The 26,198-nt window shown below is 36.6% G+C and overlaps 1 protein-coding gene across 1 annotated transcript in view; it reads right to left on the bottom strand.

Moving 5' to 3' along the window:
• SMG1 (SMG1 nonsense mediated mRNA decay associated PI3K related kinase) overlaps window positions 1-26,198 on the bottom strand; it is a gene marked incomplete at its 5' end in the record, with an annotated part of 67,172 nt that overhangs the window by 4,589 nt on the left and 36,385 nt on the right. The window contains 32 exons of the mRNA XM_082006774.1: window positions 657-794; window positions 2,369-2,838; window positions 3,075-3,264; window positions 3,356-3,506; window positions 4,718-4,944; window positions 6,448-6,682; window positions 6,818-7,090; window positions 7,829-8,108; window positions 8,498-8,670; window positions 9,278-9,468; window positions 9,894-10,112; window positions 10,726-10,835; window positions 10,923-11,061; window positions 11,460-11,708; window positions 12,253-12,482; window positions 13,090-13,336; window positions 14,330-14,552; window positions 15,475-15,629; window positions 15,831-16,048; window positions 16,376-16,537; window positions 17,369-17,546; window positions 17,645-17,875; window positions 18,179-18,317; window positions 18,604-18,748; window positions 19,748-20,032; window positions 20,339-20,587; window positions 21,264-21,384; window positions 22,061-22,220; window positions 22,644-22,791; window positions 23,176-23,285; window positions 25,056-25,257; window positions 25,933-26,078. Of these exons, the coding sequence (XP_081862900.1) occupies window positions 657-794; window positions 2,369-2,838; window positions 3,075-3,264; window positions 3,356-3,506; window positions 4,718-4,944; window positions 6,448-6,682; window positions 6,818-7,090; window positions 7,829-8,108; window positions 8,498-8,670; window positions 9,278-9,468; window positions 9,894-10,112; window positions 10,726-10,835; window positions 10,923-11,061; window positions 11,460-11,708; window positions 12,253-12,482; window positions 13,090-13,336; window positions 14,330-14,552; window positions 15,475-15,629; window positions 15,831-16,048; window positions 16,376-16,537; window positions 17,369-17,546; window positions 17,645-17,875; window positions 18,179-18,317; window positions 18,604-18,748; window positions 19,748-20,032; window positions 20,339-20,587; window positions 21,264-21,384; window positions 22,061-22,220; window positions 22,644-22,791; window positions 23,176-23,285; window positions 25,056-25,257; window positions 25,933-26,078 (6,394 nt within the window). The remainder of the gene's footprint in view (window positions 1-656; window positions 795-2,368; window positions 2,839-3,074; window positions 3,265-3,355; window positions 3,507-4,717; window positions 4,945-6,447; window positions 6,683-6,817; window positions 7,091-7,828; window positions 8,109-8,497; window positions 8,671-9,277; window positions 9,469-9,893; window positions 10,113-10,725; window positions 10,836-10,922; window positions 11,062-11,459; window positions 11,709-12,252; window positions 12,483-13,089; window positions 13,337-14,329; window positions 14,553-15,474; window positions 15,630-15,830; window positions 16,049-16,375; window positions 16,538-17,368; window positions 17,547-17,644; window positions 17,876-18,178; window positions 18,318-18,603; window positions 18,749-19,747; window positions 20,033-20,338; window positions 20,588-21,263; window positions 21,385-22,060; window positions 22,221-22,643; window positions 22,792-23,175; window positions 23,286-25,055; window positions 25,258-25,932; window positions 26,079-26,198) is intronic.

Below are 26,198 nucleotides of genomic sequence, written 5' to 3'. Positions count from 1 at the left end.
TAACACACCAAAAAAACAAATAAAAAACCCCAAGTTAAAACTAATCACATTTCTAGACTAAAAATTACAGAAAATCATAGGAGTCCTGAATTATTTTACAAATAATCTTCATAAAGTTATTAAAAACATACCTTCACAATTAAAAAAGAAATTAAAATTCAAGACACTAAGCAGTATTTATTTTAAACAATTAAACATTCTATATTACTGATACCAAAAGTCTAAAAAGCTGAGCCTACCCACAGCACACCAAAACATAAACACACAGAATAATTGATCTGCCCAGATCTACAAAGGAAGCTTCTGACACTTAGCTAGTAAAATGATAGTAAGGGTGATCTAAGAAGTCAGACAAACTTAAAGAACAGGAGTATGATCAGCCTGCAGAAGGAAAGGTACTTTCACAGATTTGTATTTTTGCTCATGAAACAGATTTACTGATAATCCAGAGAAGAGTATTTTGTATGAGACAGGAAAATCAAACAATATAACAGCACACAGCAAACAGGCTGAAAGAGATCAATAAAAATACCTCTAAATTTGTGCTTCGGTAGCAAGAGAAGAACATAATCTGGGAGGTGGCAGATAATTTTGCACTGTGTGCTAGAGTCACATGCCCTTATGCTGCTGAACAAATTCCCCCAAAATAGTAGTACCTGAACGGTTGCAATTGAAGCTTCAATCTGACTGAGCGTGTGAAGTTTTTTCTTCATGTTGGCTAAAATTGCAGAACGAGGTGGAGGAGTAACAGAAATAGCTTGTGGGCGACTGATAAGGAGATCTTCATGCTGCCACTTTAAGAAAAGAATGGGAACACTTGATTATCAATATTGCTCAGCAAAAAATACTCTGCTTCACAGACAGCAATTCTAGTACTATGGTACATTTTATAAGTAAGGGCATTTTAAAAGGGCTAGGTGTCAGAAGATGGTACCAGCACCCTTAGAAGTTCTAAATCATTACAGACTGTTGAATTATATAAGTAGTTGCAAACTATGTTTTGCTGGCTTGGATATTTATACCATTAATCAGTCATTAATTTATTAGAAATGACTTACACACATTGCCTTGATCTAAAGGAAAACCCATCAATATTCAGAAACAATTCACTCGCGATGCATTAAAATGAAGACAATCCCGCTTACCAGTCTATGAAGTGGTTTATTAACTGACATGGAGAAAGCCTTTACCCTTAACCTACAAATCCCTACAAAATGAAGATCAATTATACTACAATACAACTAGATCCCAGCATACAGTTCAAGGTACACAATGGCATTTATCTAAAGCCTCAGAAGAACATTTTCAGGATTGATACTATTGCTGCTATTTATATTTTTCCATGAAGCAAACAGAGCAAGGAGACTGTTAATGCATTAAAACTTTGAAGGAAAGGTAGAAGATGACATTCGGCAATGCATACCCTCTGTTTTAAGCAATCTCCTCCCTTAAAGTCATAGTCTGTTTAAAAAAAGGGGACAATGGGACAACATTGCTAGTAAGAAAGTCAGTGAATGACTTCTTTTCTAATAAAGGACTTACTGGTTATTGGAAAAAAATATTACTGTCATGATTTAGCCCCAGCCAGCAACTAAGCAGCACACAGCTGCTTGCTCGCCTCCCCCTCGCAGGTGTGATGGGGGAGAGAGTCAGAAAAAACCTCACAGGTTGAGAGAAAAACAGCTTAATAGGGCAGCAAAGGAAAAGAAAATAATGACAACAACAATAATGCAATATACAAAACCAAGCGATGCACAATGCAGCAATTCTCACCACCCAGTGATCGACAGCCCGTCCCTGAGCAGCAATTCCTGCCCACTGGCCAACTCCAGTTATACACTGAGTGTGACGGCTCGTGGTCGGGAACATGCCTCTGGCCAGGCTGGGTCAGTGTCCTGGCTGTGCCCCCTCCCAGCTGCCCGTGCACCTCCCCGCTGGCGGAGCATGGGAAGCTGAAAAGTCCTTGACAGAGCATAAGCTCTACAACTACTTAGCAACAACTGAAAACATCAGTGTGTTATCAACATTACTCTCATCCTAAATCCAAAACACAGCACTATACCAGCTACTACGAAGAAAATTAACTCTATCCCAGCCGAAACCAGGACATTTACATCTATTCACCCAAAAAAGAATTTACACATTGCCACATTCGCACCTTATGAAGTAGCTAGTCTTCAGAAGCAGCTAGCCGTAACACATTTTTCCTTATGAATTTACAGAATAATTTAAAACCAAAATACTTTATCAAGTCCATTACTCTAAAGCTCATTCAACAAATATGAAGTTCTTGTGATCAGACACAGTAACTAACATTCACCTTCCACAGATGCAATTTGGAGAGAATTATCAGATGGTGTGGTCTTACCTGGAACATGGCAATATGCAACTGTACTCTCTGAAGACTGGTCTTGCAAGATGAAATACTGGTTTCAAGTCTGCGCACTAGGTCGTGCTTCTTCCATGCCGTATCGTATGAACTAGCTAATACTGTTGCCCTGTTCATGACCAACTGTGAGAACTTGCCTATTTGGATATTATGCTCCACAGCTTTCTTGCACAGGTCATCCACAGAAACTTTGCTTTCTGCTCCAAAGTCTTTAGCCTCTACCTGAGCAATGATATCGACACCCAAAGCACTGATGAAACTGCACAAAGTCAGTCCCAAAGCTTGATTTGGAAGGCCTATTAGAAGCTGTCGCACAAAGTCAGCTGTAAAGGCCTTGATTGGTTTGGCCATTTGGTCTTCACTAAAACAAGAGTTTCTGTAAAGGGCTTTCACACTGACAATTTGAACAGGTCCATTTACTGCATTCTGGTCTTCAAGTGAACTGATTCCTTTTAAAGGAAAGGAATAGTATTTTTGTTATAAACATTTAATGCATCTAGAAAAATATTATCAGATTTATAAGCCTAGCAAGACTACAGAAATTCATTTTTATTTTCAGCATACTTGCCATATATGAAAGGTTACGTTACAGTAAAAGTGACCATCATTTTACATTGTGTCCTCAAAAGGACACAGCATGAAAAGTGGACAAAGCGATATAGAGTATTTGATAACATTTATTTACCTGACAACGTTTTAGAAAAGGTACCACAGAGTCTGAAAAATTCTTTAATTGTTTGCAGCCTCTTCAGAAAGAAAATTTCCTCTAGAACTTGCCGATTATTGTCGTCATCAAAGAAGTTAACTTGGGTGCTGCGGGCTTCCCTAATTATGTCAATCTTACGCCAAGCAACAGGTATTTCCATCTTGTTTAGCTGAGCAATGTAAAGGAAATAATTAGTTTTGTTTTTCTAAAACTTTCATGGTCCTGACTCAAAGAGTACTCTGAAAAGAACAAATCCATACCTTTTCAATCAATAAACCAAATGCAGTTTCCACCTGAGCGAACATTCCATCAAAGGCTACCAAAAGCATCTGACCAGCTGACATTTTGGGAGTTTCATCAACTGAACCATTTCTTGGCTGAATCAGCTCACCATACTGAGCGTGAAGTACTCTTGAAAAAAAGAATATGTACATGGTTTTGCTTAGTCTACAAAAAATAAATAGGATTTTCTTAAACTGATTGATCCCACAGCTAGAGCAGACTGGAATTAAGTTGCATTTGAACAAGGTGAAATTTTTGCAGTCTCTTCCTATACCGCGCTGCTTATCGCATAAATCCTAATGCTGGTCCCAGAAGAACAGCTAAGGTTGCCATATATGACGGAATTGTATTAAAGGACCAGCTACGAAGCCAACTTAAAATACAGGTAGAGGATACAGACTGTACTTCCTATGAGCAAGTTATGAATAGTAAGTGATGTAAGTATCAGCCTTCCTTTCTTGAAAACCAAGTACTGATTTTATAACATACACACATATAATTGACTGAATGGAGTACGGGGTAAAAAGGTGGAGGATGAGGTCTCAGGTTATAGCTGAGATGGTTTAACAGCTTGCTGCTCCTGAAATGGTGGTCTTATCCTCTCCCTCCCTTATATCACTTTTGATCCTCAACTAACAGGCTGGGCAGGCTTTCCAATGGGTAAACCAGGATGAAAATTAACTTAAGAGGAAAAAAACTGTAAATTGTTTTCAACTGGTATAGCAAGCTTCATTGTACCACTGGTGGAGCCACCATAACTGACTCCAGGGAAGCAGCAGGATCACTTCTACTCATCAGGAAGCTTTTGAATTGGCTCAGTTGTCTACCAAGCAGTTCCCCAAAAGCTACTGTCCCACATTACAAGATGCACAAGTCTTTTTGTTTGGATGGGGTTTTGTGTTTTGTTTTCATTTTTTTAATCATGTCACTGATTCATTATGCAAAAGCTGCTCATCAAAGCTCCTGACGAGAGGAGTGCCATGATTACAAGCTCTCCCTTTCACAGGTTCCTCCCACAAACTAATAGACCAGTTCCTATTTGTAGTATCCCTTAATTGCAAACATAAAATCACAACTACATGTTTTGGAAAAAGTTGACTACCAAAAGTCAGCTTTAAGCAGATGTAAATGTAAATTGCCACAGCTCTGTACTTCTATGTACGCATGCAGATAAATGCACACACAGAGAGGAAACGTGCACTTTAGACACTGCACTCTGCTTAAGGGTATTCTTGGGCAAGAAAAGCCTGTACTTCAAACAAATAATAAAATGTAGACAAACTAATGTTCTGCAGTCTTCATTCTCTTTCTCATAATTGAACTAAAATAAAATTATTTACCTTGCAACATCAATGTAATGAGTATGTGTTTCTTCCTCTAGTCCCATAGCTGCATTTCGTAAGTAGGCTTGAAGAGATTCAACCAATGTTTGCAAAGGGACTCCATCAGTTGTTTGTTCAATAAGATTATCTAATTCATGGAGCATACTTTCTAAAGTATACTCTCCTTTCATTAAGCACCTAAGCGCTTCAGGAAAAATGATCTGTCGGAAGTTTGAGTTCAATTCCTGTTGGGAAGTAAAAATGAAGGCATAAGAAATTTTCCCCTTTCAAAAAGTGTAATATGCAACATCTTTCTCCTTTTAGTATTACACCACCCTGTGGTAGACATTACCTAAAAGATAACATGATGTTGATCAGTGAAGGGTCAAAATCTACTGATTTATTTAAATAAAAAAAAAGAGGAATACATTAAACCGAAAGGTTCGACATTTGCACAATGTAGTAACAACTACCTCAATAGCATCAGCAGCAATACCTTCCAAGCAATCCTCAGCAGAGGATTAGTGTTAGGGAGATCACACTTTGCAAATCAATTTTGTCAAGTTATGTAGCTTTTCTTTTCCATTATGCAACTGTAAATGAGTGAGGTACATTTACTGAATTTATGATTTGCTAAACTGTTTGGACTAGGCAAGGGAAAAAGAATCAAAAACTTGCCAGATAGTGATTATTTTGCTAGAGTCCCACTCATGCCACAAAAATCAATGCAGGTAGAAAAGAGCACCTTAAGTGGCATAAAGCAATTTTCCCCAAGCAGAATGCATCAGGAGGCTAAAGGCAGCTACAGAAGGAACCAACCAATGCGCTGCCTCCAAAATGAGACAAGACACACCAAAAAGATTAGTTATCTTGGCTGCTTAGTGAGCTACACATCTTACCTAAGAGCTAACAGGGAGGACGACCATATGTGGGTGAAAGATCTTAGCTGCAATGCAATGAAATTGCATGCGTATTTCTGAAAAATTTCTGAAATGTTAATTCTTTGAACAGCGAAGAAACAAAGTGACAAAAATCTCAATGCACTTACACAGGTTGGTAGGAAAATATTTTTCAAATACAGTGGAATCAAAAGCCTGAAAAAGCTATTTACACCAGCCACAGTTTATAAACCACCTAAGTGTTTAGCAGATATTTTACTCACGCTGCCACTAATGTTTTTTTGTTTGTTTTATTAAAGTGAAAACATTTCTAAATCACAAAATTATAAATGCATTTTTCTCCTTCCCAATCTTGGGGATAGGTGCCTGTAATACAGGTTTTCAGAATTTGTTTCAAACTACTTGTTTCAGGTGAAAATAAGTAAAGGTTAGCAGGAGCAGAAAACAGAAAGAGCAGAGATTAAAGGGTTTGGAAGTTGTTCTGGACTGCCAGCAACAGAATGAGAACATGAAAGCAAGACATGAAGCTAGTATGTCTATAAATCTGAAACTAAGTTCTTTCTCATCGTTACTTACTTGACAGCAATTTTTACAATTTGTCCTGTATAAATCAAAATTATTTCTTTCAACCAATGAAAGTGTAGATAGCAGTAGTAAACGCCTGTTCAGCTCAGCCAAATAAAGCAACCAAGAGTAAGGTCCAACAACAACAAAAAAAAGACCTCTGCAGCATCATAAACAAATATTTAGCTGTCTCAAGCAGAAGCTGTTTAAGGAAGAATGGCTTACCTGAAGCCTTATAAGATTGGGGCAAGGAACAAAAAAAAGTAACATAAAAGCAAGCATCACCTGAAGTGAGATATATACTCCATTAGCTAAATGAACAGCTTCTGATGCTTCAATTGGATTAGGAATATCTAAGTCCTGGGGTACAAGATGACACTGCTTCAGCAACTGCACAAGGCATGTAACATTCCCACTCATGCTGCAAAGCTCCTCCAAGAACCAGGCTCCATCTCTCGAAGTCAAATCAACCAGTTGCTCTCCAGCACTAGATGCTGCACCCTCCATCATCAGGTTTCGCCTAGATGGAGTACGACACTTAGTTAGACAACCTGCCTGCTATTGCATTCTCCATGTAATTATGTCACTTGAATATTCCTTTTATTTTGTCTCAAACATGAAGACATACAAAAAAATGTCACAAGAGGCAACTCACCTCGTCAGTGTACAAAGAGCAGAGATGATAACGCTCGCTAAGCTCAGTGAGCCTTCCTCTCCATTTTCATGAAGGAAAACTTTTATGCAACGTTCAATTTCTTTCAGCTGCTCTTCACAAACAGGTACAGTAACTGCCTCCTGTTTCAAACGCTCCACCTGCCTGATAAGTCTGTTATTTATATCTGCTGCATAGCGCTGTAGGGTCATTTCTGTAGCTGTTATAAACTGACACATACTTGGAGGTGGTTGAGGAGCATATTGCATTTCATACCTGTAAAGCAAAAGTACAATGACAAAATTCTCCCTTCTCAAGCTCTAGCAAATTGGATTCTGCTCTGTGGGTAGGAAAAATACTCTGCATTTGAACACTTGCCACATCACCTACTCCGTATCAACTCTGAAATACCACAGCAGTTGATGGCTACCCTAATGACACATTCATAAAGTCCTAGAATGCACCATATTTCATAACTATCTGCAAGAACATAACACAATCAGTAGTCCTTGAGGCAAAGAATGAATAGAAGGTAGGAAATAAGAAACAGGTTTCGGTGTAAATGCCTGAATAAAATATAGGTTTTGTAAGCCAAGCAGCAGTAATGCTGAAATAGTCTGACTTTAGAGGAAAAAGAAAAAAAAATGGCTTGAAAATCTGCTATAATAATAATAAAAAAACCCTTTAGTTGACTTAAGTGATTTTTAAATACTAAAAGTTTTTGAAACCCCTAAATATCACTACCCTGAAGCCATAAACATGGTTCTTCATTTGTTCATTACAGGGAAATGTTACTTGGCTTTCTTCTTACAGTACACAGATTAAACTCTGGAACAGTATTTTTAAAGCAGCTTTTAACCTTTTTCTTCAAACTTCTGGAATTACAACTTAATCTTGTCTTGCTTTATAATTAGATAGGTCTTCACAAAAGTATTCATTTTAACTAGAAAATGTAAATTCTGAAATAGCTTGAAAGTTAAGTTCTTCAAACAATCCATTTTTCTGTCAACTTACTTCCTAAAGATATCCTGACAACGCTCTATCGTCATGTTACAGATGAGTTCTTCCATCCAGGTTTTCCATTGCTCTATTCGGTGCTTCTGAAACACAGCTTTTGGATACTGAAGAGCTACTGTTGCATAGTTGTGCAACTGTTCAAGACAACCACGTAAAACAGATCTCCTCTGCTGGAGAAGAGCACCAACTTCTCCTTCCAGTTGTTCACACTGACTGATTAAATGTGCCTGGCCTGCATTTTGCAGAAATGCTGTTGCTGGTACGTAACTTGGAGGACCTTTTAAGAAAGATGGTTAAAAATTACGCTTTACTCATCTCTGAAGCACACACATTTTATAGCATGCAGGTACTGAACGTGTTAACATCTTTTCAAAAATATTCTTTTACTTGTGATAAAGGAGTCATGGAGAATTCACACTGAGAATTTTGAGCACAAGATAAGAGAATACTCTTGTGCCCAGCTTGGGTAAAACAGACAAGTTGCTTCAGACAACTTGGCACAGAAACCTTGAAATGCTCTAAATCACCCTTTGAAGAACTTCCTTTCTTTTCAATTTATTATACACAGGGCATTGCCTTCAAGTCAGAGAATACTTATAATGCCTCCTGATATTAAACTCTAGTTATTTGCAAACCATTTAAAAAAACACAAATACTGTTTTATACCTAGGTCCATTTGTGTGCTAATTTCTTGAAGAAGACTTGCAAGCTGCGTTGCCTCTAAATTACTGAAAGCAGTTTGGTAATGTGTTATCCACTGCTCAAACTCATTCAGCTTCACCTGGATTGCTTCCTGGACAGCTCTTTGTTGAGACTGCAACTGTGTGTGCTCAGAATACCTGAATTATTGAAGCCACAGAACCAAGTAAGTACTAAAAGAAAAAAATACTTAACTATATTGAATACAAAACCATATTGAATAAACTACCTTGTTGAGAAGAAAATTAACATTCTTACCAATTACATAAAACTTTAATAATGCTGTGTTAATTGTTTTCCTATAAAACATTTAATACATATGCATATTCATGCAATTCTGAAATCTTTTATCAACTTCAAATAAACTTGAAAAGTAAGTTAAGAAATTAGAAACTTAGATGAAAAGATTTTTATACTATTTATCAATAGCTGCATTACGTGGATTAATCTGATGGGATACCACATACAGCACATTTTGTCTCTTGCCTTGAGGATCAAGTTGGAACATGGACTAGCACAGGTTATATTGATGGAGTACGAGGCATAGGACAAATAAGATTATGCAGTAAGAAAATTGTTTCAAATAGTTCTTCTATACAAGGACTTTCTTACTGTAAGAACAGCTTTTACCCAGCCATTAATCTCTCTCATATACACATTTCTAACATTTAACTCGTAAGTACGTTACTAAACCACCAACTGTACGGAACTGCGAGATTCCTGACAGAACTCCTGGCTCCTCTGTACCTGTGCTGAAGCGTGTGGGAGGGGTGATCCGCTCCTTCTGCACCTTCCAGAAATTCTATCTCCTCCAGTAGTTTTCCTTGCAGCTTTTCTACATCTGTCAACTGCTCTTGCAGGTTCAGATACTCTTCTAAACTACTGTCCAATTTTGGCAGCACAGCAAGCATCTCATCTCTGTTCTTAAACCAGTTAACCTACAACCAAGACAGACATTATAGAACTGGATTTAATTCAAACAGGTAAGAGAAAGTAATATATGGCAGCACTTAATCCTTCAATGATGTTCATCTAGGACTACCTCCAGTGCTAAAAGTGCTAAAGCTTAACGGATATTCTTTATATAGGCTTCTCTCTAGACCTCTGTATTTATTCCTCTAGCCCAGATTCAGGCAAAACATTAAAACCTTTTAGAATTAAGCACACAGAAAATGAAAACTAAATACTTGCAAGTTGCATGTAAGCACTTCCCTCCATACAAACTCTATTTAACTCAATAATATTTGTGAACTATTTCTAATAAATTACCACCTCCTCCACTACCCCCAAAATGCACATAAGTGAAGTGAAAGCATAAGACCTACTTTGGTTATAAAACAGAAAATCATTATAGTGAACTCACCTTTATCTCAGCCACTCTTGAAGAAAAGAGACTGCGTGTAATATCTCTTTCCATTTCTCTCTTGCTTTGTTTGTTTTCAGCCTGCTGGCCACCACCACCATAGACAGCTCCAGCAAATCCTGCTTCGCCTCCTGCTGTCCAGTCCACCAGAGGATCATACACAAAAGCTTCAAGCAATGTAAGCAAAGTCTCTCTCCCACGCCGCATAATATGAAGGACCTGCATCATATTTTAAACACTCATTCTGATCTAGCATTATCCTTGTAGAACAGTGTAATTTTAGATGCAAAATACTGTATTTGAGTAGCTACAGAAAACTAACTTACCCCTAACCACCGCAAACACAGGAAGACCACCACAGTATGTACAAATGCAGCTAGCCTGTAGTAACGTCACTAAAACTAACGGTTGCATTCTAGCCTTCCACACAAGCTCCGTAATCTAACAACAGCCACATGAGGAAGAAACCTCTCCTTCATTCAGAGCATTTCTTGTTTTAAAAGCATGTCTGTCATGTATAAAGGACAAGTCCTGAAGAAGGAGGGTAAGCAAAACCTCACAAAAAGTACTTCAGGAAAAAGGTAACATTTCACATCTATACCTACAAGTGTCCCCACTCTCAAATTGTAGCTGTACTACATGCATATGCCTTTATCTGACTTTTGTATTTCTTAAATATGTACTATAGGATGTATTTAGAATAAGTCCAATTAAAATCACACCAGAAAGAGTAAAGGCTTTGTAAACGAACAGTAGAATGCTTAGAATAAAAGTTCTAAGACAATATTTAGTAAATGATAGTCCTCAGTTTTCTACAAGTTTCCTAGCTTACCTGTTCACAAGAAAGCCTAAAAACCCCTTCTACTCCTGTCACTCCAAGAGCTGTTTCAATATTGTGCGTCATCCGGAACGGAACCTTCTCCGGTACCCTAAGGCTTTTCCCTTTAAGATAAAAATTGAAGTTGTTTCTTTTAATCGCCAAGAAGGAAAACCTTTTATTTGAATAACATATAGCATTTTTTAAATTACCTTTTTCAAAGCAAACATTATAATCTATGTGGACAACTTCTCCTGTAGTCATATCTATAAGAACATTATCCAGATGTCTGTCTCCAAGACCAATGATGTAGCCAACCATGGACATAACTGCAGTGGATCTTGCATACGACTTTAAAGAGAGTTTCAGGAAAAAATTATTTGTGGGAATCCTCTGCCAACACACTGGACTGACTACCATCTTAAAACATTATTTTAAGCAAAACCAACTTATTCCAAGCTGTATTCTATTTGTCGTCTCATGATATCTTACAAGAGTTTTCATTGTTTAGGCTGATAATTCTAGTTTAATATGAAGAGTTATTAGGTGTATACCCATTTTTTTATTCCAGATGGTACAACTGCATCATTTCCTGCCAAATGTTAACATTTCCTGTTACGTGAAACTTCAGCAGTCCTAGCTCACCTAACTCAAGAGTATCATTGCCTGAACACATCCCAGGCATTTGTTGCCCCTCATCCCATTGAAAACATAACCTTTCAAAGGGAAAATATATTGTTACAACTCACCTGTGTAACTCTCCACCATTCATCTGGTGTAGTACATGATGACCAGAGCTCCTTAGCTAGGAGATTTGGGGGAGTTGCTTCCATCAGTTCTTCCAGAACAGCCCTCATGACATTCAAGGGCCAGTCACGACGTGACACATCAAGACTAAGCCCAACCGCCTTTAAAGCGGGTCCAATTTTACTGTAGTAAAGTTCACTGGGTCTAGGTACTATTCCAGGATTCTGAGGAGTCTGGTAAGAATCCTGAGCCTAGAAGAGGTAAAAATGCTGGTTTACATATTGCAACTCTCATTACCACAGAAAAGTATCCCAAATTCAGTTTTGGTGACAATAATATGAAATACACTCCTCTACTGAGGATGACTTTTACAGCTCAGAGAATTCTTTCAAAATTCAATGGTTAAGAAAACCTAAAGAAACTGAAACCACATTGCTTTAGCCTAACTCTACTCTTATCAAGGTCAATTAAAAAGCCTCTGTATTTAAAATGAAATCAGAATGAGAGAACGAGATGTGGAACTAAAAGGTTAACTATTTGTTCACGAACAGTTCTCCTTGAATTATCATGCCAGAACAGTGTATACATTATAGTGTGTAACAAATATAAAGACCTACATGCAATTTCATTGACATCTGGTGAAATCCCAAGACATAATGAATACACAGAACCATTCTGCATGATTATGAACAAAATACAATCCCTTTAAGACTTTGTTATTGAAAACCAGAAAACAAATCAGAATAAGTGCTTCCCTTCTGAATTGTCCTAGCTGGCATAAAACATAGTTGTTACCTTTTGTGCTTGTAAAGCAGCTTCTCGCTGTTGCCACCGCTTGTAAAGACCAAACAAAGGTGTAGCTCCATCCACCCACTGGATCAAGCCTGATCTCGTTCCCAGAGGTGTCACAGAGTAGTGCCTCGCATGGAACCTCGGCGTCTCTTGACGGTTAATGGTAGCAAACATTGTGTTCACAATTGATAAAAATTGCATGATTCTTTCATCTAGATGCAAGTCTTCCAAACCTGCAATAAATTCATTTTGTTTAAAATTTAGTTTCTAGATTTAAAAAAAATTGTTCTTTTAAAGCCCAAAATTCAGCATTTTTTTAAATCCTGCTTCATTTCAGACTATGAACAGCTTTATAAATTATGCAGATTGAGTTGTTCAGCTTAAATCTAAATGTTTACATAGCATTTACCTACTAGAATCACCAATTTATGACAGCTCTCTGGGAGTAGTGCACACAACAGTTACTAACATAACAAACAGATCTTTCGCTTTCAGGGAAGGCATAAAGTCTCCGAAGTTCTCTTCTGAGCACTACCTTAAGCTTCTGGAAAAGTGCATCCAGCTAATCCTATCAGTACGCAAGCAGAAAACTGTTTCTGATGTAACCCTTATAAAGAAGGGATCTGAAACACACCTGACTTACAGCTTCACAAAGCAAAAATCCTTGAAAAATGTATGGTGAAGTGGGAGGTGGGGAGGAGCAGATGCTGCAAACAACTCTTTCTCCATACCATGCAGGCAGAGAAAGCAAAAGTTGCAACCACATGTCTTCCCAACTTTAGTATAGTCTGATTTATAAGAAGAGACAGTAACTTGTATGAGAAAACTTCAATTTCTTACCTTTGAACAGGTAGGGATAGTTCTTCCCATCTGAACCCAGGAAAAGCAGCTTTTTAGGTTTGGTTTTGGTAGGCAGAATTGTGATAGCGCTGCCCACACTGTGAATTGTGACTGTGTCTCTGGTAGATACTTCTCCAGGAAGTGCTATTTCAGTGTTCATCATGGCAGCCAACCAAGGACTGATTTCTTCAAGCCGTAAAAGGTAACTAGCCCGTTTCTGGGCTCTTTGCTGCAAACTTAGCATAACCTATTAGAAAGAAATTGTTTGTTCTAAGTTGAGGTTCACCTTAGCAGCTAGCATTAAAAAATAACAAAAACAAAACACGAAAACAGACTTGATGGTAGTCTTCTTCCAGAAAGCATGGAAATTTTTCTTAAATTACCTTTCATCCTTACCACCCTACTAATCTATTTACAGCTTAGGATGAAGATGACAAAATCTAAAAGACATCCTTTGTGCAGCAAATATACCTGCCTGGTGATAAGCACGGAAGTCACAACAAATCAAACTCCTCAGAAGGTTTGCTCCTGCATTTATAAATATTTGAGCCATAGTCAAAAGCAGCAGCATTCAGCCACCTGCCGTTTAGGTATCTGCATGCTTGCTTCTTCTACAAAGCAGAAGGGGAACTACAAAAAAAAAAAGTCTATTTGTGTGTAAAATCTAGATTCTGACTATCAAGACTTTTAAACCAGCAGTTTGGCTCTGGATATCCAAGTAAATACGTATTTTTTTTCTCCTCAGACCGATAAAAATCTAAAAAGACAAGATCACATAATTGAAAAACAGAGTATATTTGGGAAGGGCTGATCATTTGAAGGTTGCTGCCCAGCCTGAGGCCTATCCTTAGATAACAAGAGTGACATCTTGTTAGAATTTAAATCCACTAAACTCAAACGGCATAGTTTCAGAAAGACAGTATTTAAAAAATTAAAGCCCTCTGCCCCGAAAACTGACAGGTTCTCAGAGAGCAGAAGATGCAAGATTTGAAAAAAAATAAATTTCATTGGGTAGAAATGCAATAATGCAGACAGTCAGTAAGAGACTTGTTACATAGGCAACAGTTACTTTGCTTTAGTATCTAGCATGCCTGTGGTGATTGCAGAGAAAACAGTTTCAGGCTGCAATTTTGATACAGCAAGAGAATAGCGAGAGAATGCTAAGGAAAGGGTCAAACACATGGTGCAGCAAGAGTGTCAAGTGTCTCCACATTATACTCTTAGTCTGTGCATATAATACCTCTTTAAATGGGAGCCAGCTGCTGCCGGGCTTAGCAGGATTCAAAGGATTCTTAAGTTTCTCTAGTGCATTTTCAATTGCATCTCCATAGTTATCCTGAAACCACTTCTCATGAGGAGTTTCTGCAGGAGCTGCCGTGATGCTCCGTACATGTTCCAAAGCAAATACAATGGGCTTCATTAGAGCTGTGTGCTTTTCACGCATGATTGCTATCTTCTCTTCTCTAACAAAAAAAAAAAAAAAAATATTTTTTCTTAACTCCATAAAACCAAGTTACTTCATAAACAGAGCATTAAAATAAGACTGCAAATCAGGCATCTAAGAATTCACAAAAATGGTTACGTCTCTAAAATGAGGTCTTTAATGATGACTGTATTAAAAGGAAGGAGTATTTCATTCCACATTGAATGCATGTTCCTCTGAATCACACTTTTTTTTTTTTTTAACTGGATCATTTGAACTGGGCTCTTCACCACTGGAAACCCTGAGGAGAAGCTCAGAGGGCTCAAACCACCCTATGCAACTATTTCCTTTTATTAAAGAGCTCCTAACTACTACTTCCTGAGGGTCGACCACACTACAAAGAAGAGTAAGAGCGCGATTCAGATCATGCTGTTCTCCCACTCTATGTCAGCCCTGCCTACAGAATTCATGAATGTTCTTAAGCTTAGCCGGGTTCCCAGTGAATAGCTTTCCTCTTACACAAATCTGTTCACAGGAGAACCCAGGAGAGAGAAAGACGTGCTGAACACTGAAAACCAAAAGCAGATAAGACATTTTGTTTACTCCAAATAGATTACATCCTTCAACATGCTTGTTCTCATTTCAGCTGACTTGTAAGAAAGACCTTTGAATTAAGAACTATAGGATCTCATAACCCACAATTTAATATGCACTAGGTTCTAACACACTATTACTAAGGAAATCCCAACATGGATTCACAGGTAGGCTGCTGTTGTTTCCCATGTGATTACAGTACTAGCTGTAGCATCAAAATGTTCTTGAATAAGGGCACTTGTTTACGAAGGAGCAGCTAGGATAGTACACATTCAGAAGCAACACCACTGTTATCATGTTGACTGTATGCTTCCTCAAGAACAAACATTTTTGAATAATTCAAGTGATAATTTTAACAAAAGACACACTTCCGTAAAGTGTTGTTGTTTTGGACCCTCTTGACTTCATCTTCCAGTTGTTGAATCCTTCTGAGGACATACATGTGCTGCTGCAGTAAAACTCCCAACCAAAGTTCATCCCAAAGAACTGTAACTCTGCGCAGCTCTGCCACTAGCATCTGAACCTGTATAAAATAAATTAAGATTAGCTTAGTTTTAAGACTACTAGTATTAAGACTTATTCTTGTGGATGAACAACTACAAAAAAGACGACAGCCTAACAGCAAAGATACACCAAACTTTCAGTAGGCCTAACCATAAGATATACAACTGTGTATTTTGTAGTTCAAATAAAAGCACAAGTAACATACATTTGGATTATTTACCTGCAATACCATTGTTGGATTTGCAGCAGAGAGTTTCTCCACAATTTTGCTGTAACAATCTTGCATCATTGCTTGATCTTCATTTAATCCAACTTTTGTGTCATCTTTACTACTTTCTTGTGAAGTTGGGGGGCTCCCTCCATCACATTCACCACCCAACAGTTCTTCTCCTTGAATATTACCTAGCAAAGTAGGGATGGCAGAAGGCAGCTTGTTCCCTGAATTAAAAACAGATGTTAAAATATCATCTACACAGTTCTGTCCTTAAAAGATACATCACTCAATACTTCATTTAGCACCAGGTCCCCATATTACATTAAGTACTGGCCAAGTATCCAATGCTAAAACTGAAAAAACTTATTTGCCAAAGTGGTGAATCAAATGAAAAGTATCAGTGAGGTCCCATAATAAAAACTTTCTTAAGATAGAAAGTATCATAGTTACTGGGGGAAAAAAAAAACAACCAAAACCACTCAGAATCATTTTATCTAGAAATAAAATATATTAGCTAAAGTATATTTGAACACTTATTTTTTCCTCCATACCTGAAGTCTGGGATTCACTGCTAAGTGAAATGGTACCCACTATTGCAGGGTATAGTATAAGGTGAGGAGAATCTTGAGCCACTCGACACAATAAATTGCAAATACTCTGACGAACATACACTTCTGGGTGATTCAGGCGGGAGAAAAGCTGAGGAATAATACCTTCATAAACAGGAAAATAAAATGTGCCAATTCATTTCCATAAACTTCAGATTATGCAGAATTTTATTTTATTTTTAAAAGCATGCTGGTTTTGCATTAGGAGCACATAAACGTCTAGTTTCCCAATATAAACTTCTTGATTTAAATAACTGTCTGTATTTATTGTGGTACAGGCAATAGCTTTTCTTCTACTATTCAAATACAGATAACATCAGATGCAATTCGTAAACCCTTTAGTCAAGCACTAGGAATTGAGTTTTGCACATTGTATCTGTTATACCATTTTTAAAAAATAAGAAGAGTCACATTAATAGTTCTTGAAGTTAGCATCACCAGATGTTTCAAAAGAAAGTACAATTTTGCAATAGTTTGCCTCCTCTTCTGCTGCCTTCCACACTAACCCAGTAACTTTTTGTGGGGAAAGTCCCTGAGCAACAGAACCAGTAGCGTAGTGACAAACAATTAGTTCTGAGACATCTGGCTTTAGCCACACATCTTTCTCTGAACAGTATTTCAAACTGCAGCTAGGAAAAAAAATCCATCCCTTTTTTTTTTAAGGTAATATAATGTAGTACTTCAAAAACTACATCTCCTTTCTCCTTCCAGTGTCTTATGGCAGGGAGGGATGGGATCAGAATCTGTGCTACTTTCTATTCTAAGATCAGAATGCATGGCAGAGGCTTGAACACCTTTGATGAAATTTAGTAAAAAACAGGCTCTTTCCATCATGCTTAAATAAAAATTTTATGAAAGTGCAATGAATACCATTCTGCTTGTATTTAGAGAAAATGTGTCATAATTAATTTTAACAACTAGATAACACGTACTTACCTCTCCAAGGAGCAGTAGGCGTAGTTTCTAGCCCATGCTCTAGATACTGTCTAAGTTCTCCAGCATGTTTCACAAGCAATCTTAACAGTCTTAGGGTTGCCATCACAATAACATCATCTGTGCTTTGCTCAGAAGTATTTCTTAAGTGCAGCCTGGGATCATCTTCATCAAGTGGAACCTTGAAAGAAAGAAATACTCCTCTAAACTAAGTATATAGATCATATCAACATTTAGAGAAGTTTGTAACTGTATTTCCTCATCAACACAAACACTAACCTGACCAGCATTGAGTTTGAGGAAAGTAAAATATGCACTGCAGGAGAGCTTATAGAGACTGAAGATTCTGTCTACAACTTTCCTCCACACTTTAATTAACCCTTCTGTTGCATTTTCATCAAGATCTGAAAGCCAGGGACAACTTGTTAATAATTGACGCCATATAACGTCCACCATATCATCTTCTTCATTGTCTTCATTCTCAGCGATTTGTAGAGTCATATCTTCATCCTAAATGCAAATAAAGAGACAATAGATTTGATTAAGCCCTCCAACCATTTCTACAAGCAGTATTAGTTCCTAATGCAGTTCTTGTCTAGGCAACTCATGCAACTGCATTACTTGATCATATTACCGTAGTCCACAGCTAAGTGATAGCATGTCCGTTCTAACAGATGGCTTCTTAGAGAACTCTTAAATTACCTGAATTTTAACTTCAGAACGTTTCAAAGAGTTAATACGAATCACAAGTAGAGAAAAAGTAAGTTTCACACTGAAGTTGAACATTTTTTAAGCAAGAAAATTTACACTTACTTGAATCCCAGCTGGACGACACACTGCCTGCCCAAGAATCCCATAGATTTTCTCTTTATCTTCCTCTGCAACGTTGTCTGGAAGCAAGTTCTGAACCTCAGATTTTTCCCGGGGCAGCAGACGAACACCTTCTCCCTGACTGTAACATTTAATGAATTATTGATCCCCAATATATTAGTATTTGTAGAGCTACTGAACCCATTAACATTGTATATATAAAACTTCTTGAATGAAGAAATCTTCACCCTTTAACTCAAACTCCCTTCTTTTTAGAGAAGGCAAGTAATCAAGAGAATATTCACAATTCTCTCCTCACACATGACTTCCCGCCACAAAGCACAATAATCACAAATGCAAAGCTAGGGTTTATCTTAATAAAGAAAACTAGTTGTGCCGTATAAATTGATATGTTATGATGAATTTACCTGGCATTATCAACTACTTTCCGGCCCCATCTGTAAGCCCAGCTAGCAAGGGCTGCCCAAGACTTGGCTACTTCAGGTGCCTGTACTGAAGACAAGTGATACAGCTGTCCCAAGATGAAGTCAGGTTCTCCAACTCCAATATTTACTGTGACAGGAGAAACAGAGCAGTATTTATGATGTTAAAATCTACTTCTAATTTCCTCAACACGCAAAATAACAGCAAAATATTTTAAGTACATAATACACTTTTTGTCAAGTTAGTTCCCAAAAGCATCAAGTTTTCTGAAATGCAATTATTTTTCAGTTCTGACACTGTCTGCAAAACAAAGACCTGTTTTTCATTTGCTAACAACCACTGCCTATACTCTACAATTGTTTTCTTTCACAGAAAGATGGTACTGAGGCAAGAAGCTCATGACGTCCAAAAGGGCAAGGTGCTTCAGAAAGCAGACTTATGAAGTACCTACGGCAGTGTGTTTGTGCATATATTTATTTTCTCCACCATCAAGTTAAAAAGCACCTACTACTTAACAGCCATTAACAACTCTAAAATAATTCTGACTCTGCAAAGGAGGAACTAAGTTATTTGTGAAATCCATGTTTAAGCAAAGGAAGAAATTTATCTTGCCATTTGAAGAAAAGTCTGCCGAAAATTGAGAATTAGGGTGCATTTTATACCTGCAACAGAGGTGTTCACATTAAGTGTAGATTAAAGATCATGAGAAAACCTAAGGTAACTGCTTTTCACACTTATCAGGGCCTTCAAAATGTAAAGTCTTGTCAATAGCTAATCTGAGGGATCTCATTCAAACTAATAAATACAGGCGCTGAAAGCAGACAGAAGTATGACAAAATTTGATATCCTCATAAAATAAACACATTCCAGTTTCTTGTTCAGGCCACAATCACTTTAATGACAAAAATGTGAAAGAAATATGAAAGACCCATATTAAGGTGTTAGGTAACTATACACAATTAAAAAAAACAACCCACAATCGCAAACACACATTGTTTATATTTGTATTAGTAAAATAAATACCCGGGTGATGGAGCACTTAGTCTTTATCAATATAACTGGTGCTATTCCTCAGTGGAATCATCAGTAACTAATTTAACAAAAAATGAATAAGAAGAACACCTCTACCTGTAGATTCACTTTCAATCCTAGGATATTCTTCTTCCAGTGTATTAACAGATGAGAGATCAATCAAATTATATATGTTTTTAGACAAGGTAGACAGACCAGTGTGGTTCTGCTGCTGTTGAGCTCTATACACTTGTTTCAACTGTCCTGAAATCTCTTTCCATTCTGCTTGAATCCATTTGGCCAGCGTGAGAATAGATTTAGCAACTGCATATTCAGCTTTGGCAGATTTGCAAAAAGATATGGCACAAGAGCTCAGCATTTCCATGGCATGTGTTGACTGACCTGCATATCATGAAAAGCGTATCTTCAGCAGTGTTAACTTTATTCAAAACACTTCTTCTGAAATTCAGCATATTCAGATACAGCTTGTAAAAATATATTTTTACAAAAGAAAATTCTCTTTTGAAGTTAAAAATGACAAGGAAGAAAAGACTTGTGAAAACATTTTCAGACTGAGACAACAGTTAATACAATGAAATCAATTCCTAATGATACTGTCCTATTACAACTTGTTCAAGGTGAAGGGAATTAGCCTGGTTGCAAGGACTAGAAGCCCAAGTATCCACAACATAATTAGCAAATACTTACCTGCTGTGTATAACAATTTTGTCTTCTCAATATCAAGTTCAGGACCCCATTTTTCATCTATCTGACCTGGTGCAGACAATTTTTTGAAGTGTTGGACTAAGTCTTGTGCCGTGGTGGTTTTTCCCAGCTGAACTTCGCTGCACTGGGCAAGCAGTCGTGTAGCTAGAGCAATATTTCCTCGCTTTCGTGCAAATTTTGCTGCTGTTAAACCCAGCTCCATTAGATGGCTTTTAATTGGGACCGTTGGTTCTGAAGAAGAAAGCAAGACATTCTAAACAAAATTATTAAACAAACAATAATTGCATCTGGGGTATATAGATATGCCCGATGCATTCTGTACATGGCCATCAGTAAAAAAATTGCTCAGCTCTTTCATATTTTTTTCCTAACATCTCCTCCAGAAATTCAGAGTACTCTGCCTAGAATACATATACTCTATCTGAAACAACAAAAAAATACCCAGAGATTATCTGCTAGGCAAGAGTATTTTTTTCACTGTAAGCATTCTTCTTAACTAAGAAATCTACTTGTCCCCTAATACAACTTCTTTTTCTCCCATTACCTCTTATCATACTGCACATTTAAATGGCTTTCGTGACTGTTTTTAAAGACTCGTTATTGATAGCATTGAAGTGTTAAAAAACAAAAGCATTTGAAGCATGAAAAGAGCAAGTGACGTACAGTTAGAAGAGTGAGTATAGAACTCACTCGGCATTTCAGAATATTTTTTCTTCTTTTTAACACTGTCTACATTACAGTAGTAATTGACACCCCTAGTTGTAAAGCAAGGCACCCAAATAACGAAAACTTGGCTTTTAAAAAGTAATGCATCTAAATAAAAAGACAGAGCTGCTGCTCTCAGCAGAAGATTTAAGTTCAAATTCTGCATTTACTTTTCATAACACTAAAATGAGAGCTTATATACCTTTAAGTTTTTCCATCAATTGATTCTGGTATACTGTGTACCTCAGTGCATGCATCCATGGCCTTACATCATGCTGTTTACAAGACCTCAAAGCATCATTGAAGAGAGGTATAAGACAGTCCTGAAAGAGGCATAGAAGTTGCATAATTATCATGAGTGACATCTTCACTAAAATGTATTTTCATTTATTGAAACCAAAGACCATTTTAGTGCAAAGTAAACATTTTTATTTGTATTAGTAGCCACTCTAACTACTAAAACACAAATATATTTTATGCAACTCTAGAAAGACATGCTTGATTTTGAGAGGACAACAGTAAGAGTAGCTCAAAATCAAGCAGAATTTTTTTCTGAACAACGTGATTAGAAGTTAGAACTGCATCATTTGTGCTGGTTGAACTTTGACATTGAGTTTTTAATTGCTTTAAGTGATCAGGTTTTGATAAGTATTTTACTTTTGAAGTAAATTAAGTGTGTGTTGTAGGAATAAGTGTTACAACATAGAAATATATCAACACTTCTCTAAAAAGAAACTACCAATGAAACTTTAAAAATACAATAAGTAATTCAAAGAGATGGTATATTTATAGCTATAGAAAGAAGTCCGACTGAGATGTAAATGTAAAAAAAAAAAAACAAACCTGTGGGTCAAGGCACATTAGAAAACTGAATGAGGTCTTTTTACAGTACGATTAACAACGCTCAAAATAATTAACATGTGTTCTTTATTCAATACTTCATGACATGACATGGAGAAAGACATTACTCCAATTTAAGTTTTAAACACACAGACCTACCTCTGATGTCAGCCTGTTGGATACAGTGTTTTCCAAAGCAGAAGAACAATATAACTGAAGAGTGCTCAAGACCGGTAAAGACTGAGACACAGTGAGTGTGGAAAGTCTTAAAGGTCCAATAGCAATCCGTGATGTTTGCTTTAAGTACTTAATAACGTTTCTGAAATAAAAGAATCGGAATAGTTATTTTTTGTTAGCTAGACTTTAAGGGTAAACAGTGATATTAAAATTACTGAAGAAAAAGTAAATTCAACATCTTGAAAGAGATGAGAAAATCCTGCCATATCACACAAAATTTTACAGTATGATACTTTATTATTAAACTGACAAGAAGGAGTACTTTATCAATTCAACGAACTACATAATGTCCAAGTTAAACATAGTATTATTTTTCCTCAGTAACTATATTATATAACTATAAAGTATATTTTTCCTTGTAACTCGCAACAGCTAAAACTGGTAGCAAACTACTATAGAAGCTAAAGTACAGAGCAGAGCATGCTTTTCACAAAGTCACACTTAAAACTAGAACAGCTTTTCACAGTACATTACATTAATTTATTCATAGCATATTTCAACTTACTCAGATATTGACTGCCACTTTTGCTCCTGTTCTATGTGGTTTACAGCTGTTGCCAGACATACTGAACTTCTCAAAAGCTGTACTTCAACTGCTTTTTGAAGTTCTCTTGGATCAGGACTTAGCATATTAGGAAGGAGCTTCTTCATGTCTACATGGAGATTAAACAATTGAAACCAACTAGAATTGCTCAATTTTATCAAGTGTCACCATCTGAGAAAGCATTTTTGAGAGCAAGGAAGTTTGAAAAAACCCTTTTAAAAACATATTTTTTTTAAATATATATGTATATATTCATATTAGAAATTGATGATAGACTACTTACAAACACACACATTAACTTCAGATAACACACTTGTATCAATATTTAAAATGACTACTGCCAATCATTTTGAAGCTCAATTCATAAACGTTATGGTCAGTCCACTGAACACTGCAAACTGCATTCAGAAGTTTCAGTCTGTCATTTAGACACAGATACATGAAGAAATATTTACTTTTGTATATGAAGTAACACTAACTTATGTATTTGTACCTATTTTTTCTTTGGATCCCCCTGCAAGTAGGTTGATATTTTCTCCGGGTAATAATTCTAGTTGTTCAGTGCATTCAGTAAGTTTTCCAGATTCAAAGCTGCTCAAAGATCTGCAATTCAATGTTCACAGTTTTATTTTCTTTACTTCATTTCAGTTTTTCAGTATCTTATACAGCAAAAAAGACAGACTCAAGTCTAACTCAAAATCCTACAGAGCACTTATGATTAATTCTAAACAAAAAAATCTCAATTTTCACATCGATCAATAAAAGGCAATAGTACTGCAATAGATAAGCTCAATATCAAAGAGAAAGGAAAAAACACCCCTCCAGCTATGAAGTTTTTCGTATTATCATCACACTATATATAATAGTCTGCTACCACAGGAAGAAAAAGATTGACTTTGCAAGAGTTTAAACACAAAGAAAACCCCAAACCTTTCCCCCACAACCTCTATGCACAGAAAAGTAAGTTTTGGGGCAGAATTTCATGAGGCCATGGTTTCAACTCTTCAGTTTACATGAAACCAAAATTCCAGGAATACTGGAATATTGCGGAGGCCATAGATTATACAAATTTATGTTGCTTAACATTCTGATGCAACAAATTTAACTTTTTTCCCCAATTGTTCTACATTAGGAAATAATTTGGCATTATAAACTTTTACAGGACTACACAAAAAAGGCACTGAAAGTTTAAGAGGCTTGATGGCTCAGAATACAGAAGACTTAAAGGTTCAATATTCTTGTTACTATCCAGTGAAGAAGGAGTTATCTAAATATCTGCATTAGAAAAGAAAAAAAATACTCAGCATGTGAAAAATCCCCTTTCTGCTGAATTATTTCGATCATCCTTACTACAGAGCCTCTTCTCAGCCTGCTCAGGAGCAGAAGAGTCGAAGTGCTGTGCATCCTCAGGAGCTCTTTACAGGATTTTTCTCATGATACAGTATCATACTTCCAGCAATTATCTGGATGAAAACTAACTCAAACCAGCTAAGATGACCAGACCTCTGCAATAGTACAGCAAGCACTTGCTGTATTTATCAGAATTACAGTGGGTTTATTTACAAAAACATCAACATTGAGAAATGACACATTTTTCACATCCAGGACAAGCATTCACACTCCTAATGGCTTAACTGCACAACACTGAGTTACTGCACCAAGAAAAAGGATCGCGCCTTTCTCTGACAGTAGTCGTCACCTTTTCAGACCTGCAAGATTTTATTTCAAAGGTTCTTTCTATGCTTTTATTTTCAAGTCAAGGAATTTCAGCCAAAAGGATTTTACGACGTTTGCCACAATTGTACAGGGATGGAAAGTAATCAAGTTGTCAAATGAAACAGAAAGGACTCAAACCTTGAAGGACTATTTTGACATCATAAATATTTTTTCATGAACCAGACAAATATCAAGGGTTAGGAGATAAACGCAAACAATTTTAAATTCCATTTAAAAAACAAAACAAAAAAATGTATGCAGCCCAGACCATCTCCTTAATACACTTTTTACATTAGATTAATGAATTAAAATATTTTTAAGAACTGTAACGCTAACAGGCATTTTATACTTTACTATTAAGTTGCGCAAAAGGATGCATCTTCTGCTAATAGAAGTAAATTTGGTATCTTCTACTTTCAATGAAAAGATGTTTTTCTTGAATACTAAGAAACCTCAGCAATCAGAAAGCTATACCGTTACTATTTAGAATCATGCTACCTCTTTACTGATCTGTATGGCTAGTAAATATCATGGCCAAGTTTCCCCCCTCCCAAGAACACAACTTCCTTCTTATCACACCTCTATTTCAATGACATCCAGTTTCTAAAATCCATAAAAACTCTAAGCTACAGTTGAATAAATTAATTATGTCCTTACTTTATGTAGTTAAAATCTGCCTTCAGATTGATTGAGGTATTGCTATTGCTTTTCTTCAAGTCATGGACCATATTTTGCCACTCCTGAACAGCGGACCAGTCAGCAATGGAGATGTAACATTCACATGCTTTGTTACCCAAGTAGTTTATAACCTCAGGTGAAGAGTCACTTGGCTTAGTCAGAACAGTTTTTCTAGTTTCTCCTGTTAAACAAAGAAATAGTAATATACTTAAATATATATTTACGCTTATATATTTTTAAATAGAAATTATGTTTGAGTAACAGAATTGCAGTGTCTTTTGTCAAAAGCCCCACTTAATTAAAAAAAAAATCAAATAGTTACACAACGTTTACAGTATTCTTCCACTTATGCTTTTTTTGTAGAAGAACATTCAAAGGCCGTTTTGGAACAATTTAGTCTGTATCTGTAAAGAAGCATCAAAACAGTGAAACGTAGGAACTAAATTAGGAACAAAGAAGGTCCCTTTTCAAAGATGAAACGGAATACTGAAACAAAGTCTCAGTAGTTAAAAAACTTTGAACAACTAATGCATTTATGTACAATTATGTCATAAATACTAAGCCTTAAGTTATGTTGACCTAAAATAATTTAGAACCAAGTTAGTAAATTACAAAATAGTTTACCTATTATTTTTAGTTTCATTCGGCTAGACCTCACTACTGCAAATCCTCATACCTACACGTAATACTGGTTTCAACAGCATTAAGCAGTTCAGTTTAACTGCAGACAGAAACAGGTTTTCAGATTTAAGAATTAGACACCATCATTGCCATGGCTATATCACTGAATGTTCTAATTTTATGTACATACAGTTACAAAATTGTGTTTCTCTTAAAAAGAAAAAACAATACTGACCATTCAAGGAATGCTTTGGGCTGGCATTATTCACGCTGTTTGAATTGGCCAACTTCAGAACAGTTTTGTCAAAGCCTGTTATGCAGCAATCCACTCCTGTCATGGAGCACAGGTGCTCCTGGTATTCCGCAGTTGCTTTTTCAAACCTTAAATGGTTTAATATTTTAGTCAGCATTTTACAGAACCAGTTTTCTGTTTTGGTAAATAGACTATATTTTAAACATTTCTTTACCAAAATACTCAAAAAGTTCAACATGTCACCTTCA

Source organism: Phaethon aethereus, assembly GCF_964289735.1.
Source record: "Phaethon aethereus genome assembly, chromosome: 15".
Classification (NCBI taxonomy): domain Eukaryota; kingdom Metazoa; phylum Chordata; class Aves; order Phaethontiformes; family Phaethontidae; genus Phaethon; species Phaethon aethereus.
This window is presented reverse-complemented; position numbering and strand designations above follow the sequence as displayed.